Below are 17,502 nucleotides of genomic sequence, written 5' to 3'. Positions count from 1 at the left end.
TTTTACATAAAAATATATTTTTCCATACGAAAATTTAAGTTACAGAAACAAAGTATACACTATATACCCCAGTACAACACAAGAAGTCCAATACATTTTGTGCACCTTCTAGTATTCACATTTCTGTTTTATATTTGTTAATCACCTTATATTTAAATCATTTTTTTGATCGGTTGATTGTGTTACACTTTTTCCAAGTCAATTTCTAATTCATTCCACAGTTTAACTCCATACACGGAGACACGTCTTTGTTTTACATTTGTTCTGCTTTTTGGTCTAGTAAAAATACAGCTTCCCCTCAGTTCATACAGCTTCCCCTCAGTTCAACTGAGTAATTAAATAGAAGTAGCCTAGTTGTCTGGTGTTACTGGTAAAAATAAAAATAAATGTATAATTAGCCTCTTAATTGACTTGTGTTCTTTTTGAAGCTCAGCTTGTGTGCTCTGACCCAGTCTTACCGAGAGTGGAATAAACGTATAAAAGTCCAAATCTACACAAAACCCGCAATCAATTAGTAAGCTGACATCAAATGTGCCATTTAGGAAACATTTGTTGCAACCTTGGCACGGTAAGATGTCCAGACTAGCAACAGCCATTTCGTTTTTTACGTCCTGCTGCTTGCATTGTCAGCCAGGAATTTTTTTTTTTACTAAAGCAGTATATGAAATCCGATGTATTACCTACCACCATTTAGTTGTTTGTGTTATTTAAGATATTTATAAAATATCTGATCTTGCCAGACGTAATTATATTCCACTCATTTTTTAAACAATGCAATTATCCGTTTAAGCCACCAGGGGGGCAGCTCCCCCTGCCCCCCAGCAAACTCATGGGTCAGACCCATCTGGTAGTGGGGGCCGAGACTAAGAGCTACATTGAAAAATATGCACCAAATGAGCCACTTTGAAATTTTGCTGTTTCATGAATACAAAATACCATTTTGAGTGTGATCCGTTGCTGGGTAACCATAAGCACCTGGACCTGCAGGTACAGGATGAGGACCAATAGGGAAAGCAGGGGGAGGGAAGTCGCTGTAACTTGGGGCCCCAGCTGGGTAAGGCCCCACAGCCTCACCAGGGTAAGGGTGGGCAAAGCTGGAAGGAACGATGACCAGTGGAAACACCACCTCTGGGTCAGTGGCAAAACTGATGTCCAAATACACCTAAGAAACAGAAACATGAAGAAGTAAAATCTGTCTACATCACAGATGATTAGAATCAGTTAATTTGATCGTGCTGTCAATTTTCAGTTAATACACTGTAAATGGTAATAAAGCATTTTATACTGTAATTGTATATAAGCTGTTGTGCTGTTATGTTGTTGTATTAATGATTATTGAAGTGTGTGAAAACAAGAATTGTCCGTGTTACAATTACTTAATTACATACCTTGAGGTAATGGTCAACTGAGATGATTTCACAATGATGGAGTGTGGGAATGGCATCGGCAGGAATCTTCAATTGGCAGGAGACAGTTTCCTCTGAGTTCAGTGCGATAGTCTCTCCAACTATTTTGCATAGAGTTTGGTCACTAGAATTGGTGGAGCCACTGGCGCGGTACACTGTTTCCTGCTGTAAACTGAATTTGGGCTTCACTTTTTTGGAAGAAGAGTTGCAAATCTTGGCATCAACAGATACAGTGTCACCTATCAAAAACAAATCAGAAGATCTTATTATACACATTTTTATAGAACAATGTTACCACACAATATTATAGGCTACATTACACATACATACATGTACTATATGTGTAAGCATGTAGTAAGCTGGGAGGACTTTACCTGGAGAGCAAACCTTTGTGTTGACGGTAGCAGACAGTTGGACCTATTCTTTGGAGAAAACCCCGATTTCTTTAGCCACTGAACCAGACTGGGGACACTAGAACAAAATCAAAACAAACATTTCATATAAATACGGCAACTCGTATGGCTGAAATTCAAAGTTCAAGAGAAAAGTTGCTTGCTGTCAACCTTTGAATTAAGGCATGCTTTTCCAGGTTAACATCATAAAAAGTGAACTTTTTAATGTCGCAAAATGATTGGTCCCTGAAAAGGTTTAAAATGGAGTTACTATATGCTCTCTCTTGATTGCAGTCTATGTAGTTTGTGTATGTATGTATGCACTATGTTGTGTTGAATTTCTTTAAACAGCAGATATTGTTTATTTGTCCAAGACAAATTTCCTTCAGGACAATAAAAGTCTATCTTATCTGATTCTCTACTGGGCCACATTCAGTGTTGGGGAAGCTACTTTGAAAGCATTGCTTTGCAAACTACCAATTACTTCACACTGGAATAACTACAGCAAATCGACCCATTTATCTTTATACTCAAACTGGTTTGTGGTTTGCGTGTGTTTGCTCAACATATTACACGTGATCACATCATAGAGACTCTCAGCTTACAAAAGGTCCTGCTGCCTGCTTCTTCCATACTATAGTACACTGCTGTAATGTTAACATTTTCACCATGCCAGACTTTACCTCAACTCCTCTAAGTGCTGCACAAATCATAACATATTTAAGTTCATTTGGAAAGTGGAAATAGTGTATCAAATTCATGTATCATATTGTAGTGTCCCATTTACCATTACATGGCCAAGGTGTGGAAAGGACTTTGAAACAAAATTGAACTCTGTTTGTACTCGAGAACGCCTCAGCCAGCCCCTGGACACCTTGGCTTCAAGCATGTAGACAATCCTTCCATGAAACCCCTTGAAGGATGATGGCATATCTCTGTAAAACACAACAAATGCACTTATTTGTAAAAGCAAACAATGACACAGAGTACTTAGGGACCGTTCGGTATTTATCGAATGGACCACTGGAGGAATATAGGGGAGGGTCATGTCTTTTTATTCTTTGTTGAGGGGAGGGTCACCCAACATTTTTTAGTCTGGGGGGGGAGGGTTCACCCAACTTTTGTATTCATAAAACTAAAACGCAAAATTTCAAAGTAGCTTGTTTTTGTCCATATTTTTCCATGTAGCTCTCAGTCTCTGCCCCCCATCGCTAAGCTCTTGTGAATGTGCATTCACAAAATGGATCACAACGAGCTGAGGACGAAAATACGGCCCACTAGCTGGAAGCACAAAAACCTAAAGGCCGTTTTACGGTTGTGCGCAAACTCCACGCCGTAGCTACGCCATTGCTCCTATGGCGTTGTGACCCTTTCGGAGTTCTGCGTCGGGGTTGAACGTGTTTCTTTGCATCGCGGTGCATTTCACCACCAGAACGCTAGGGGGTGTGTGGTTTCCGGAGGGTCAATCACGAAACTCTTTGTTTACTTGTGCAATGATGTGTGCCTCGAGCCGGCATGTGTGTGTGTGGGGGGGGAGTGGGTGATAGAGCGAGTGAGAAAGTAGCAATTGTCTTTGGAGCAAGTTTTGACTCTGGAGGCATAGTGAGAGAAACAATGTGTCTCCCCTGTGCTTTCTGACCACGGTGGGAAATCTTTAGCAGGAAAAGTTGACCCTCTCTTTGATTTAATGTTGTTTATGGAGGAGAACCAGAAAATGAGTGGACGTGTAGTTGCATTTTTGGAGAGGTGCACGTCAGGCTACGGCATAGGGTCCGGCATAGATGCAGAGGGGTCTGCGGGGGTACGCCGTCGATTCTACGCACGACTATAAAACGGCCTTAAGAGTTTCACTCCAGAAACATAAACGTATAATTTGTGCTGATCCTTCCAGCCTGAGCCTTTTATGAAAAAATATGAGAACATATGAGTTTGTGACTGAAGGAGGCTCCGCTGTCTGCGAGCTGACGCACGGCACAGGCACGCACCCGCCAAGCAAAACACGTTTGTCTTTTTGAGACTCTGCAGTCCTCCTGAGTGAAGCCGTCATGGAGAAATCGAAAAACTTCCGAATTGACACCCTACTTGCTGATGAGACCAACCGTGTGAGCCGAGACCACTCCCACCACGCTTTTATATAGACCTTAGTGGTCCCCTAATACTGTATCTGAAGTCTCTTTCCTGAAATTCAGCCTTGGTACAGAATTAAAGCCAATAGAGCCAGTCCCAAAATGAGCTTTAGCTACTTAGGATGTGCCATTTCTGTGTCTGTAGCTTTAAATGCTATTGAGGAGGAGAAAGAAGGTGGAGGGTGGGGTGTGGCCTTGACCAACTGCCATGCTTTGCTTGTTTTCAAGCCATGACGTCTCTGTCTTTCTCATCGGCGGGCCAAATTCTCTGGGCGGGCAAAGCAGAGAAAGGGGAGGTAACCTTGCTCCTTATGACTTCATAAGGAGAAGATTCCAGATTTTTCCAGAGGAAAGACCAAGGAGGAACTTCTTGTATGCGCCAGAAAACCTGCGCGCAGATACCGAAGTAAACAAGAAGTAGAGGTAAACATGGCGAGACGCAGCACAGCACCACACTTTTGGAGCGCGGAGGAAACCAATTTCTTTATTAGTGTGGTGAAAACCATGAATATAATGTCTTTTGTTAACGGCAGAAAGTACCGAGATAGTGAGATTTATAAGAAGGTGACGCGAGTAAGTTACGTGAAGCAGGGTTTGTCCGTACGTCCAGACGCTAACCATGCATCGCCGTTTACGTCGGGATATTGCCAATTGATTACAAATTCCATATATACAGAAGTAACTCTCTCTGCTCACGCATGTAAACGGGTTATTCCGAATGTTTCATAAACCCGAATAGTGACCTTAACCCGACCATAACCCAAAAATTGACAGCTTGTAAACGTAGTCATTGTTAAAAAAACTCATAAAGTGACATTTTCAAGCCATGGGACCTTTAAAACACAAGAGAATTAGTACATACAGTACATATTGTTTATCCTGACCAGATTTAATTTTCCAAACACAGGCACACATCTGTCACTCAAGAACTGTTTTCTGTTATCAGTTTTTACAGTTTTTAATGAGCTCTGAAGAACCTCTGACATGTTGTAAACTCATTGAACACACTGACACACTGATAAAACACACTGATAAAACTGCAGTTCATTTTTGACTTATGGTAAATCTACTGAAATGGCCACCATCTTGGTGGAGTGTGATGTGTAAGATGAGAAAGCAGAGGTTAAGTCATGTATGTCAATATTGTAACAGTGGCTATCTGTACATCTTTGTCAAGCGCAAACCATTACAGAAGGCATCAATAAATTGTTGGGGAGGGTCATGCCTCTTTTCCCAATCATTTTGGAGGGTCATAGAAAAATGTATTGCTGGCGAAGGGAGGGTCAAGTCTATTTTGACTAAAGATCCCAAAACTCCTCCGGTAGCCTTTTAATAAAAAACGAACAGTCCCTTGTGCTATAGAAATACACACGTACCCCTGTGGAATTTGAAACCTGAACTTAAAGCAATGGACTCCTTGGGGAAGAACACTGCCTGCAAAAGGAGAAGAGAGATTGATTAATACTTCATGTAAAGTCCTCATAAATGACAGAGCCTCTATTGACTCAGTTTCATGTACTTTGTGAAACTGAGTAAAGTACATTGTACATTGTGCTCATTGTGTACATGTTGCGAACTTCCTCAACTCTAAGCTATTCTATAGAAATAAAGGCCTAAAAATGCCCCAAAAATATATTCTTTAAAGGGGTGCTAGAATGCAAAACCGATTTTACTCTGTCATAGTTGAATAACGAAAGTTCGGTGGGTAAATAGGACATACATAGAAGCTCAAAATCCCATTGACACCCCAAAATCTCATATTTTGAAACTGGCGCTGAAAACGGGCAAATCTCAACAAAGCTGGAAGTTGACGTCAACCTCCCAAGACCTGTAACTTTATCACGCCCATGGGTGTATTAAGAGAACAGTTACGCCCCAAGATTTACATAGGCTACACAACTGACCTGAGATCAGGTAGTCTTCTGAATAGGTCACGCAGATCTCTGCTATTCCATTACAAAATTCACTTCTGAAACTTATTTATGCGAGAAATCAACTATGTAAAGCTCAAATATGGGCTGTTTTACGAAAATGGATGGCTAATTGCAAATTTTGTCCAACTGTGTGTCAGAGTTCAGCGGCCGGTGCTGCCTGGGTTGCTACATCACCGCCCTGCCTGTCCTCCGTCACAGACACCGGCCTGCTGTGAGCTGGATTGAGCTCGGCCGGCGGACCGGTGCTCAATACCCGCGCACACTCACCCTTTTCTGGGTGACTGGACTACCAAACGCCGCTGCCCTGACAGAGCTCCAGGACCTGCAGCTCGCTGTTCTCCCTCCCCTCTTCCTGCTACCGGCCGGCCGGTAAGTGACTGAGAGCGCGGTCAGCGAGCTTGTTACGCCCGCAATCTCTTACCGCAGCCCGCAGGTTCCAGTTAATCTTATAATGGATGTGTGTGTTGAGTTATTTAAATAAACGCCTCTTGTCCGCGAGTCTCATTGATAGAGCCCGCGGTGAGCTGGAGTCCATCAATGAGAGCTAGCTAGCCTCCTCCTAACGAGACCTCTGACATTCACAAAAATGCATTAAATTGAATTGAAGTGAAATTGAAGTGTTAGCTAAGCTTTGTAAGACCTTGGGGAACCTGTAATATTCATGCCGTGACGAAATTCTAACTGTAAATATACTATAGTTATGCTGAAAGTGTAACCAGCTAGCCACAATCATTTCCCATTGTATTCAATGGGACACATAGCTAGCTTGCTGCTCCTCCTAATAAGACCCATCAGTTCATAAAAATACCTTAAATTCAAATCGGACACAACGGTTAGCTTTGTAAGACCTTGGGGTAGCTGTGATATAAGTGTTGTGACGAAATTCAAACTGTAAATATATTATAGTTATGCCGAAAGTGTAGCTAGCTAGCTGCGATATTTCTCCATTGTGTTGAATGGGACATATAGCTAGCAGCTGCTCGTCCTAACAAGACACCTCGCGTTCATAAAAATGCCTTAAAATCAAATTGGACACAACGGTTAGCTTTATAAGACACTGGGGTAGATGTTATATAAGTGGCGTGACGAAATTCAAACTGTAAATATAGTTATGCCGAAAGTGTAGCTAGCTAGCTGCAATCGTTTCCCATTGTTTTGAATGGGACATATAGCTAGCTAACTGCTCGTCCTAACAAGACCCCTCGCCTTCATAAAAATGCCTTAAAATCAAATCGGACACAACGGTTAGCTTTATAAGACATTGGGGTAGATGTTATATAAGTGGCGTGATGAAATTCAAACGGTAAATATACTATAGTTATGCCGAAAGTGTAGCTGGCCAACTGCAATCGTTTCCCATTGTTTTGAATGGGACATATAGCTAGCTAGCTGTTCGTCCTAACAAGACGCTTCCGTTCATAAAAATGCCTTAAAATCAAGTCGGACACAACAGTTAGCTTTATAAGACATTGGGGTTGATGTTATATAAGTGGCGTGACGAAATTCAAACCGTAAATATATTATAGTTATGCTGGCAGTCGGCCGCAGTGCCCCGGTAGTGCAGTATCCACAAAGGGTGACTTTGCCCTGGGTATGGAGCCCAGCAGGCTGCCGCTTTCTCTTCAGACTGTGTGGAGCTCCTAAAGTCCGACACGTCTTACCAAATTTGCAATTAGCCATAAATTTTCATAAAACGGCCCATATTTGAGCTTTATATAGTTGATTTCTCGCAAAAGTCTCAGAAGTGAATTTGGTAACGAAACATTGCAGTGTCTGAAATATGAGATTCTGTCGTCTCTAATGTGTGTGTATTGGGGATTCGCTCAACCAATCAGCGCACGTCTCTAATGTGTGTATGGCGATTCGCTCAACCAATCAGCGCGCGTCTCTAATATGTGCGTATGGCAATTCGCTCAACCAATCAGTGCGCAGCTCATCTAAATATTCATGAGCATACCATATTTGGAAGAAAAGCTCTTGTTACAAATAGGGCCAAAACACAGGGATGCATAAGGGCCAATAAAATATCAACCAGGCCATTTTCAGCCCAACCAATGTTACATACCCCATTAGGAGACCAAAGGAACAGTGTGAAATACCCTATATAATCATTCTATCACCCCTCTAATAGTAGCCTACATATGGTACACAATGTACAAGGCTATTAACGGCATAAATTAGGCCACGCCCATCAAACTAACGCCCATAACTTAAAAAACAATAAAGATAAACTGTTGTTTAGACGAACGAGAATATCACAAGCCGACACATTTATTTGACCTACCTTCGGAATTTTCTGCAACTAAGTACTCTTTTAGTTTAAAGTATCTCCTGTGGTCGGTGTAAGATCTCCGGTCGTCTCCGCTGCCTTCTGACCAGGATACGTTCGCGTCCCCTTTGGCTTTCACCATCACACTCTTCACTTTGGTTTCTTTCTTCAAAGTGAAAGTGAGTGTGCCTGCGACAGTGTCTCCTTCAGAAAAAGTTGCTTCTTCGTTGATAGCTTCACAAGCCAGACATAAGTCCTTAATCGGAGACATTTTAGGTATATCAGCCAAAACACGCTCTGTTTCCCAAACTTACCAACGGTACTGTCTGGCTCTGCAACTGGACGTGGCTTCGACCGAAGCCTAAGGTCACAAAAAAGCTTCATGTCGGACAGTTTAACCGTTTTACAATTTAAGTAGCCTATATACAATTTAACTTAAGGGATCTTATTAAGTGTATTGTGCATTGTACTAATTGCAAAGTGATAATTAATACGCTATTTAACTGGTATAAGTGGAATTTCAAATAATTAATAGACAAAATAAAGAAACATGTCAACAGGATGAGATAAGCGCTGTGCTACCATGTGGCCTAGAAATGCAAACATGCAACATTATAACAAATAGCTCACACTCACTGAAAGTTTCACAGAGACACTTTCACTGGCAGTTCTTTATTTAAATTTACAAATCAGAGAAAACAGTACTGTGTAATTAAATAGAAGTAGTTGTCTGGCGTTACTGGTGAAAAATAAAAATAAATGTATAATTAGCCTCTTAGTTGACTTTAATAAAAAATGAAGTCACATGTCTATTTTCTTTTAATAAGTCTCCAAGCAAAAGAGTGAGGTAGAGAGGGCAGGTATAAACTATAACACTTTATAAATGATCCGTCTAGGCACTTGAGTTGAACAAGGCACGTGCAATTCAGTCAGAGCACAAAGACAAATACAGAACAACAACACAGAAAGTACAATCATAAGAAATACAGAAGGACAGAATTGGAAATTTAATAAATACATTAGGATAATAGGGATGCAAAAGAAAATACAATTATGTAAAGCAGTTATAAGAATAAGTTTGAAGGTTTGAAACCAGATTTCTAGATTGTCCAAGAGGCACAACTGAGTTGATTTTAAGAAAGTGTTTTTTGTAATTTGTTCCAGGAGTCATGTGCACTGAAACTAAAAGCAGTGTTTACAAGTTCAGACCGAGCTCGTGGAACATGAAGTAAAAGCCAGTTAGCAGAGCGAGTCTGATAATGTCCCTCTGAGTAACAGAGAAGTTCTGTAAGGTAAGATGGCAGTTTTCCAATTCAAGCCTTATCGATAAAGAGATACCAGATACCATTTTCATATTTAAATATATAAAAAAATAAAAAATACAATGATGTTTACCATAGACATGACCGGTTATGAGTCTCAAGGTGGAGTGATAGACTGAGTCCAAAGATTTAAGAGCTGAAGATGATGCAGGTCTATAAATCACATCACCATAGTCCAAGACAGACATGAAAACTGCCTCAACAAGCCTTTTGCTACAAAACATGGGCCACACAGTGTATCCTGATGATTAAGGTTTGAGTGATTAGGTTAGCAGCTAGACAAAGCCAACTAGCAACCTGAACTGACCAGAAAACAGCCATCACATACAATGCAAAAGTCCTATTTTCGTATGCAACTGTTTACATACAAAGAGTAAATATGGCAATAGTGCCATTCATATTTCAAATTTAGACTTTTAATTCAACAACACTAATAAAGTGTTAAAGACACAATATAGGTGAATGTATTTCACATTCCAAACTATCCTAAGCATTAGAATTTGACATCATAATTCATGAACTGATTTAGTCATTAAGCAATGCATACGTTCTATTATTTTGCAACAGATTTGTCAGTAGCAGAAGATGGGAAAAGGAGTGAATATGCTGGAGGAGCTTCATCCGATTGAGACAGGAAGTCGGTGTTCATCATTGGTGCAGAAGGCAGCAGGGTGTATGTCGGAGCAGTTGGGGATGTGTTGAAGGGTTGAGGAGGAGGACGGGATGGGTGGAGCTCTGGGGCAGGTGGGGGTGGTTGAAATGTTGGGGCAGTAGGCGGCGGGTGAAGCACAGAAGATGATGATGAAGAAGAAAATGGAGATCCATACAGAGCAGCCAGCGGTGGCACTGGGTTATTGTAGCCCCCATTAATGTGTGCCGGCTGTGCAGGGTAGACACCTGGTGTACCAGGATACGCCGGTGGGTTATCTGGGTGCACTCGTGGTGGTGCCGAGGACATTTGGGCTCCTGGGTATCCATAACTGCCTGAGTGTAGGGATACAGGATAAGGACCCATAGACACCGCAGGGGGAGGGAAGTGGCTGACACTCGGGCCCCCAATAGCCCCAGCTGGATAGGGACCCATAGACACCGCAGGGGGAGGGAAGTGGCTGACACTCGGGCCCCCAATAGCCCCAGCTGGATAGGGACCCATAGACACCGCAGGGGGAGGGAAGTCGCTTACACTCGGGCCCCCAATAGCCCCAGCTGGATAGGGACCCATAGGCACACCAGGCCGAGGGCCAGGAGATAAGTCTTGTGGAATAATGACCACTGGGAAAATGACCTCTGGATCGAAAGCAAAGCTGATGTCCAGATACGCCTGAGAAAAAAGAAATATGACCGCCTAATTAGCACATTATGCTCTACTTTTAAAATATAATAGCAAGAGAACATCTGACAGTCACAATGAATTTGGAAAACTTTTAACAGTATTCAGGGTCATCGGTTTTACAAAATCTGTTCAGAAATGTCTATGTCAACGGATATAGCTTACTATGCTTTACCATAAATATACAGTTACACCATTGCATACCTTTAAATGGTATTCCACTGAGATAATATCACAATTCTGGATTGTTGGCGTCTGATCACGAGGAATCTTGATTGCACACCTGACATCCCTCTGTGTTCGGGATTTAATACAGTTGTCTACCAATTTCTGGATAACGCTGCTCTCATGCTTGGTATGGCCATTGGCACGGTACACCACATCCTTGATTAAACTGAATTTGGGTATCATCTCACTGGATGAGGAGTTGTCGATTTTTGCAACAATCACCATTGTTTCACCTATGAGGGGAAAAAAAAAACATTTTAATTTATTCTAATTCAAGTGCCACATAGGACAATGCAGTGCGCTCCAGAGTGTGTATTATATAAAAGGCAGTTTTATTATGCCTGTGAAGCACAATTTACTCATGTTCCATCAACACTGATGAATGCAGCGGTTATTAATGTTATATAAGTGCTTCTCCTGCAATGACATGTCAAAATGTCTCCTTGTTGGCCAAAGTAATAAGTGATATTGCTATTTTGCATGGCTGTGACAACCATCACTAACAAAAATGGTTTTCAGTAGATCTCCTTCCGTGACCACAGTGTTTTAAGAGGAATTTTACTACCTTGGGCATAGGCTTTCCTGTCAACAATGACATCCATGTGTGCATGTCCTTTTGAGAAAAGCCCCATGTCTTTCTTTGTTGAACCAACTTGACGTGACTAGAATGCAATAAACAGGGAAAACAATTACTTTTGATCCTCCTCCATTATTAGGACAATAGAGTGCATGAGTTAAAAGGACCAGTGTGTAGGATTTAGTGTGTAGGATTTAGTGTGTAGGATTTAGTGGAAGTCAAGTCTCACCCCTTCCGGTGGACCCCATGGGGCCTTATTTTGTACAAAATATGTATGGTAGCGTACGAGACAAATACTTTTGTCCCATTTGAATTGCATGTATTTTGTGTGTCAATTTTAAAGATAATTTTGCAAGTGAAGACAGTCACAGTTTGTCGTAGGTTTTGTCGTAGTACTACTTAGTTTTCTGTGAAACCGTTCAGTGAACTACATACCTCGTGTCGCACCAATAGATGTCATTACATCCCGGTACGAAACACACGGGCATCGTAGCTTCAGTGAGACGTCACTTATGTGACTCTGGGGCGAGTAGTGTTTCTAATCACGCATTTTCACAGTCGTATACTGTACATATTTTTTCCGAAATAAGGTCCTGTGGTGGTCCACTGGGAGGGAAAGGACTTTGCCTCTCTATAGCGGTGAGGTTGCAGATTGCAACCAACTGATGAATACCGCTTCCCTCACCCTCCCTTTCCAAGCATGTAGAAGAACCTACGGTGGCCTTCAGGTAACGTAAAAAATGCGAAAGGCACTCTCTAGAGCCAGTGTTTGTTTGTCCATTCTGGGTTACTGTAGAAATATGGCGTTGCAACACGGCAAGCTCTGTGGAAGAGGACCCACTCCTTATGTAGATATAAAGGGCTCATTCTTAATTAACGAAAACACAATTGTTAGTTTCTGGTGATTATACACTAATGAAAACCTAATTATGAATATTATATTCCATTCCTGCCAGTAGATCCCCCAAAAATCCTACACACTGGTCCTTTAAGTGTTTCAGTTATAGAGCAGAGCAAGATGCTAAGGTCCCCGGGACCAGGAGTTGGTATCACTGCATGACCCTTTAAATCTTTGGTCAAATTGTGTATCATATGTTTCAATATTTTACACACCACCAGAGAATGAAGGTTTGGAAAGGCCTTGGAGACAAAATGTATGTCCGTTTCTACTGTACGGTTAAGCCTCCAGCTCCTGGACAGCTTGGCTTCCAGCTTGTAGACAATCTTTCCATGACTCCCCTTGAAAGATGAAGGGCTGCTTCTGTAATGGAGAACCAGCAGATACATTTTATGTAATCTGAATGGAGTTAACATCAATTAATAGGATGTGCAGGAGTAAGCTATTTCGTCCCGTTTGTGAAAATCAAGTACATTTTGAAAGTGCAAACATTATGTCATGGTAGGACTGTCTGTACTTACCCTGGTGGTATGGTAAAGCTGAATTTATAGACATGGGTTCCTTGGGGAACTAGAGTTTCTAAAAGGAAAACGATTTTGGGGTTATTCTAGTGGTCTACTGCCATTACTAGCTAACGTTACTATATTGCAGTGGTGGAAAGTAACACTAACACTTAATACTGTGTAAGTATTGCATTTAATACTTCTATTCCACTGTACTATATTACAGTATTGTATATTATGTTCATAATGTGAGAGCTGCAATTTAGCCACTCTGCTGTTATGGAATAGACTACAAACTAAAGTGAAAATTAACTCCAAATCGACCAACTATGCCATACTTTTATTCAAGTTTTGAAAATAGGACTTTTTTTTATATTATGGTATTGCTATTTTTAAAGTAACAGCTATGCAAATTTTAACATCACTGACTGATCGTGCCATGACCATCACTGAATGTTGTTCACATTTCACCAGCCACTCTTGGCCCGTTTATAAACGTAGACTAGCTACAGAAGTTTCCTGCTGTATGTCTTTCAATAAAGCTTGAATAAAAATAAAAAAAACAATTACGAACAAACCCGGAGGAAATAATATGGCAGGCCTACACCCTTCTCTTATTACATCCATGCCTACACCATGTAAGTTAGGAATACCGTTAACGTTAAGGCATGCATACAGTTCTAACAAGAAGTCTACAGCCTACCATTAGAGTTCTCGGGGATCAAAAACTGCTTCAGCTTGAAATATCTCTTGTGTGCAGAGTATGTATGGTTGCGATCGCCGACCTTTTTCGTCCAACGTACATCAGCGTCTCCTTTAGCTTTGACAAACAGGCTTTCAACTGTGGTGTCCTTTGACAAGGCCAGCGTTACTTTTCCAGTGAGAGTGTCTCCCTCTGAAAACGTCCCGTACTCATTCAGCGCGTCGTAAGTCATCGTTAAGCTTTGAATCGCAGGCATTGTCGTAAATGAAAAATGTACTGGTTAAATGAATAAACAGTCTACCATCTGAACTGTGGGAAAACTAGAAGACCACCACCTTAATTCCCTTAATACATCCATGACCACCACAGGCTGTCGTGAAGACACGCCTATATAAGAAAGTCTTTCCATAGTCTGCTCAAAGATCTCTACTACCATCTAGTGTACAAAGGAGAGACTGTGGGCTGATAGGTGCGGACAACCCTGTGCAACACATGGATATATGGTGCATAGGAAGGAATAGTGATGTGGGAGGCTCCGTAGAAAACAGCTGATGGCCAATTGCTGGATAAACTTAAGGGGCCATGATGAATGGCATCCTACTAAGCGGGTCTCGGAGACTTGCTGGGAAAGAGGTAAAGCCCAAAAGACAAGTTTTGGGTGCAAGGCATGAAATTAACACCCGCCCACCCGCCAAATGCGGGTGAATTTTGCAATTGGCGGGTAACACTGTCAATCTACCTGCCACTTTGGCGGGTAGCCAATGAGAATTGAGTGATTCAGATGCCTAACTATCGGTAAGCAGGGTACACGGTTGCTTACGGGCCTGGTGTCGGTCAGTACCCGATCTGTTCCACCTGCACAATCCGTTCTGCGCATGTGCAAGATGACACGTATGCTATGACGTAGGCGCAGATGATAATGCTGCGTTCATGCCACCTCGAAATAACAGGCACCGCCCCACTGGTTACGTTGTTTCTGCAGCTAGATTCAGTCTAAAATAACGTTAAGTCAAACTTAATGGGAAAAGCAGGCTACAGCTAAATTAAGACATTACAGTAATAACAATAAAGACAAGTATTGAGTGATTGTATTTTAAATGAGCACAAGTAAAGTAGAACTGACTTAACAGCTGTTATATATGTTAACGTTTATTTTCAAGTTTTATTTTGAGGGTCTTTTAAAGTTTACATGCTGTCTCAGCTAGCGGTTAGCCGAATTAGCTGTTAGCTAAACTAACGTTAGCTTAACTGTGGAGGCTAACGGCAGACCGCTGCAATCAGCTAGCGGTTAGCCAAATTAACCGTTAGCTAAACTAACGTTAGCTTCCCGGTGGAGGCTAACGGCAGACCGCTATAATCACCTAGCGGTCCGCCGAATTAACCGTTAGCTAAACTAACGTTAGCTTCCCGGGGGAGGCTAACGGCAGACCGCTATAATCACCTAGCGGTCCGCCGAATTAACCGTTAGCTACCGCTATAATCACCTAGCGGTCAGCCGAATTAGCTATTAGCTAACTAACGTTAGCTGGAGGCTAGCGTGTGAACATCTTGCGCATGCGCAGAACGGATCGTGCAGGTGGAAGCGGTGCCGTTATTCCAAGGTGGTGGTGGAATGAACGCAGCATTATCATCTGCGCCTACGTCATGGCATACGTGTCATCTTGCACATGCGCAGAACGGATTGTGCAGGTGGAACGGATCGGGTACTGACACCTGGTCCAATCAGGGGCCCGCATCACTGGAAGACATTGATTGACAGCCGGGGCTCCATATCGCGCAGCAACTGACCAAGCGGCAGGGAGAACGGGTCAAATTCATTTCCTTGTTTATGTTATGAAGACATATGTGTGTGACTCGAACATCTCACATTACCAACAAAACGTACAGCGAATTACAGCGACCGTGCAAAACATTTCAGACCGTCCTGCCAACATGTAGACATTGTAACATCAATGTACGCTGGAACGATTTTTCACTCTTAAGTCTCTGAACGTTGCTGCTGTTTCATCTTGTCAGCTGTCTGCAGCGGGCGGGCCTGTTGCTCCGTTTCCCCCGCGACTGACGCGCACACACACACACACACACACACACACACACACACACACACACACACACACACACACACACACACACACACACACACACACACACACACACACACACACACACACACACACACGGTGGATGCAGGAAAAAACGCAGATGAGACCTACAGGATGACCTAAATTGTGGACAGCTACTTAATTGTAAGTGCAATAATAAGTTAAAGTCCAATATGAAACCGTATGAATGTGAGTCCCAGCCCAGGATAGGAAATTAACTAACAATGTAAAGATCAACAAGCCACTGACACATATGTTCGTATTTGATTCATTCAATAAATTATTATTTTATGTCTTAAATCCACCAGCCATTTTCATAGTATACCAACATCATCATCCTGAGCCTTTTTGGTAAGGTTCCTAGAAAATCTCAGCCCAGAGTAATTAATTAATAGTACTAATTATTATTCTCCCCAAAACAAGTTTCCTTTTTTTTTTTTTTTTTAAGAACTATACAAAAAAAGTTGCAACTTCTTTGCAACAACTCATGTGTTATGGTCCACATTCACCAGTGTTTTTTTGTTGTTGTGGTGCGCGTAGGCTACTCCTGATTTTGTCAGTCCTCTCATCTCTTATATGCAGTGGTGTAACGAGCCAACACCGGACCCCTATGCAGTATTATCAAGGCTGGACCCCCTACTACAGCACGTGTGCAATGTCCATGAGTAGGCTACCATGAATAGGACAGGACAGGATCATCGTGACACAGCAAGTCCTCTTTTTCACCTTTTATGAGGCAAAAAAAAAAGTGTCTGGTGGTCAAAAAAGTTAACTTCATGCCCTGTTTGGGTGGATAGGCAAGAACATAGCAGAGCAGATGAAAGTCCAAGAAATTGAATTTTGTCCAACTGTGTTGTGGCCTGAGGCCAGCCTGGATGCTGCGTAGTGCTTGTGTGGATCTTGAGCTCCTGAATATCAAGCACAGAAATATAACAGCTGACCTTGTTTGTAATCAATACTTATATTGTTTATACCTATACTTATATTGTTTAATATTCCATTTAGAGAATGTGTGATGTGCACCAACAACACCAAAACAAATTCCTTGTCTGTGTTAAAAAACGTACTTGGCAATAAAACCCTTTCTGATTCTGATTCTGAGAATACTACAGTTATAAGGATAGAAATGACAGTGATTATGTACAGCTTTTTACTGACGGATCAAAGGATCCTCTAACAGGGGCGACAGGGGCAGCAGTGGTGATTCCCAGTTACCAGACTGGAGTCAGTAAGAGAACATCAGATTATTTAAGTGCATACGCAGTTGAGGTACTTGCAGTTCTGTTAGCATTACAGTGGGTGGAAGAGGTGACAGCACATTAAATACTCATCTGTAACGACTCAGTGTCAGCACTATCAAGTATCAAAGCAGCATCAACCAGAAATCATCAAGACTTAGTGAATGAAATATTGTTTACTAATTCAAGGTTCGCCAATCACGGTAAAAATGTAGTGTGCATGTGGGTATCTGCACATACAGGAATTCCAGGAAATGAGAGAGTGGATAAGTTAGCAAAGGAGGCAGTCAAGAAAGGAAATTAAATGAATATTAACCTGTCAAAGTCAGAGGGGAAAAGCATCGTATGGAGGGAAATATCCCAACAGTGGCAACAATATTGGGATAGTGCAGAAAAAGGTAGACACTTACATGCAATACAAAATAAAGTAGGAGGAGTGAGAAACAGTGGGGTTAACTGAAAAGAGCAAGTAAT

At 41.8% G+C, this 17,502-nt stretch overlaps 2 protein-coding genes across 4 annotated transcripts; both read right to left on the bottom strand.

Annotated features, from left to right (window-relative positions):
- Positions 1 to 862: 862 nt before the first annotated feature.
- On the bottom strand, positions 863 to 8,450 carry LOC120560890 (arrestin domain-containing protein 3-like). Of its 2 annotated transcripts, XM_039803780.1 has the most exons (6): positions 8,143 to 8,450; positions 5,301 to 5,358; positions 2,586 to 2,733; positions 1,781 to 1,877; positions 1,389 to 1,645; positions 863 to 1,162 (listed from the first exon to the last, which is right to left on the bottom strand). In XM_039803780.1, the coding sequence occupies exons 1-4, from the start codon at positions 8,396 to 8,398 to the stop codon at positions 1,824 to 1,826; spliced, it is 516 nt and encodes a 171-aa protein (XP_039659714.1). In that variant the 5' UTR covers positions 8,399 to 8,450; the 3' UTR covers positions 863 to 1,162; positions 1,389 to 1,645; positions 1,781 to 1,823. The 2 variants fall into 2 exon arrangements, 1 of the variants encoding a protein (XP_039659714.1); XR_005639530.1 differs by lacking the exon at positions 5,301 to 5,358 and having other exon boundaries at positions 8,143 to 8,437.
- Positions 8,451 to 8,783: 333 nt separating this feature from the next.
- Positions 8,784 to 15,522, bottom strand: LOC120561380 (arrestin domain-containing protein 3-like). Of its 2 annotated transcripts, XM_039804475.1 has the most exons (8): positions 15,402 to 15,522; positions 13,689 to 14,512; positions 13,004 to 13,061; positions 12,698 to 12,845; positions 11,573 to 11,669; positions 10,984 to 11,240; positions 10,530 to 10,770; positions 8,784 to 10,460 (listed from the first exon to the last, which is right to left on the bottom strand). In XM_039804475.1, exons 2-8 carry the CDS (start codon positions 13,942 to 13,944, stop codon positions 10,003 to 10,005), a joined length of 1,515 nt encoding a protein of 504 aa, XP_039660409.1. In that variant the 5' UTR covers positions 13,945 to 14,512; positions 15,402 to 15,522; the 3' UTR covers positions 8,784 to 10,002. The 2 variants fall into 2 exon arrangements, with proteins under 2 accessions (XP_039660409.1, XP_039660408.1); XM_039804474.1 differs by having other exon boundaries at positions 8,784 to 10,770.
- Between the last annotated feature and the right edge of the window lie 1,980 nt (positions 15,523 to 17,502).

The sequence above is a fragment of the Perca fluviatilis genome, chromosome 6 (genome assembly GCF_010015445.1).
Source record: "Perca fluviatilis chromosome 6, GENO_Pfluv_1.0, whole genome shotgun sequence".
Classification (NCBI taxonomy): domain Eukaryota; kingdom Metazoa; phylum Chordata; class Actinopteri; order Perciformes; family Percidae; genus Perca; species Perca fluviatilis.
This window is presented reverse-complemented; position numbering and strand designations above follow the sequence as displayed.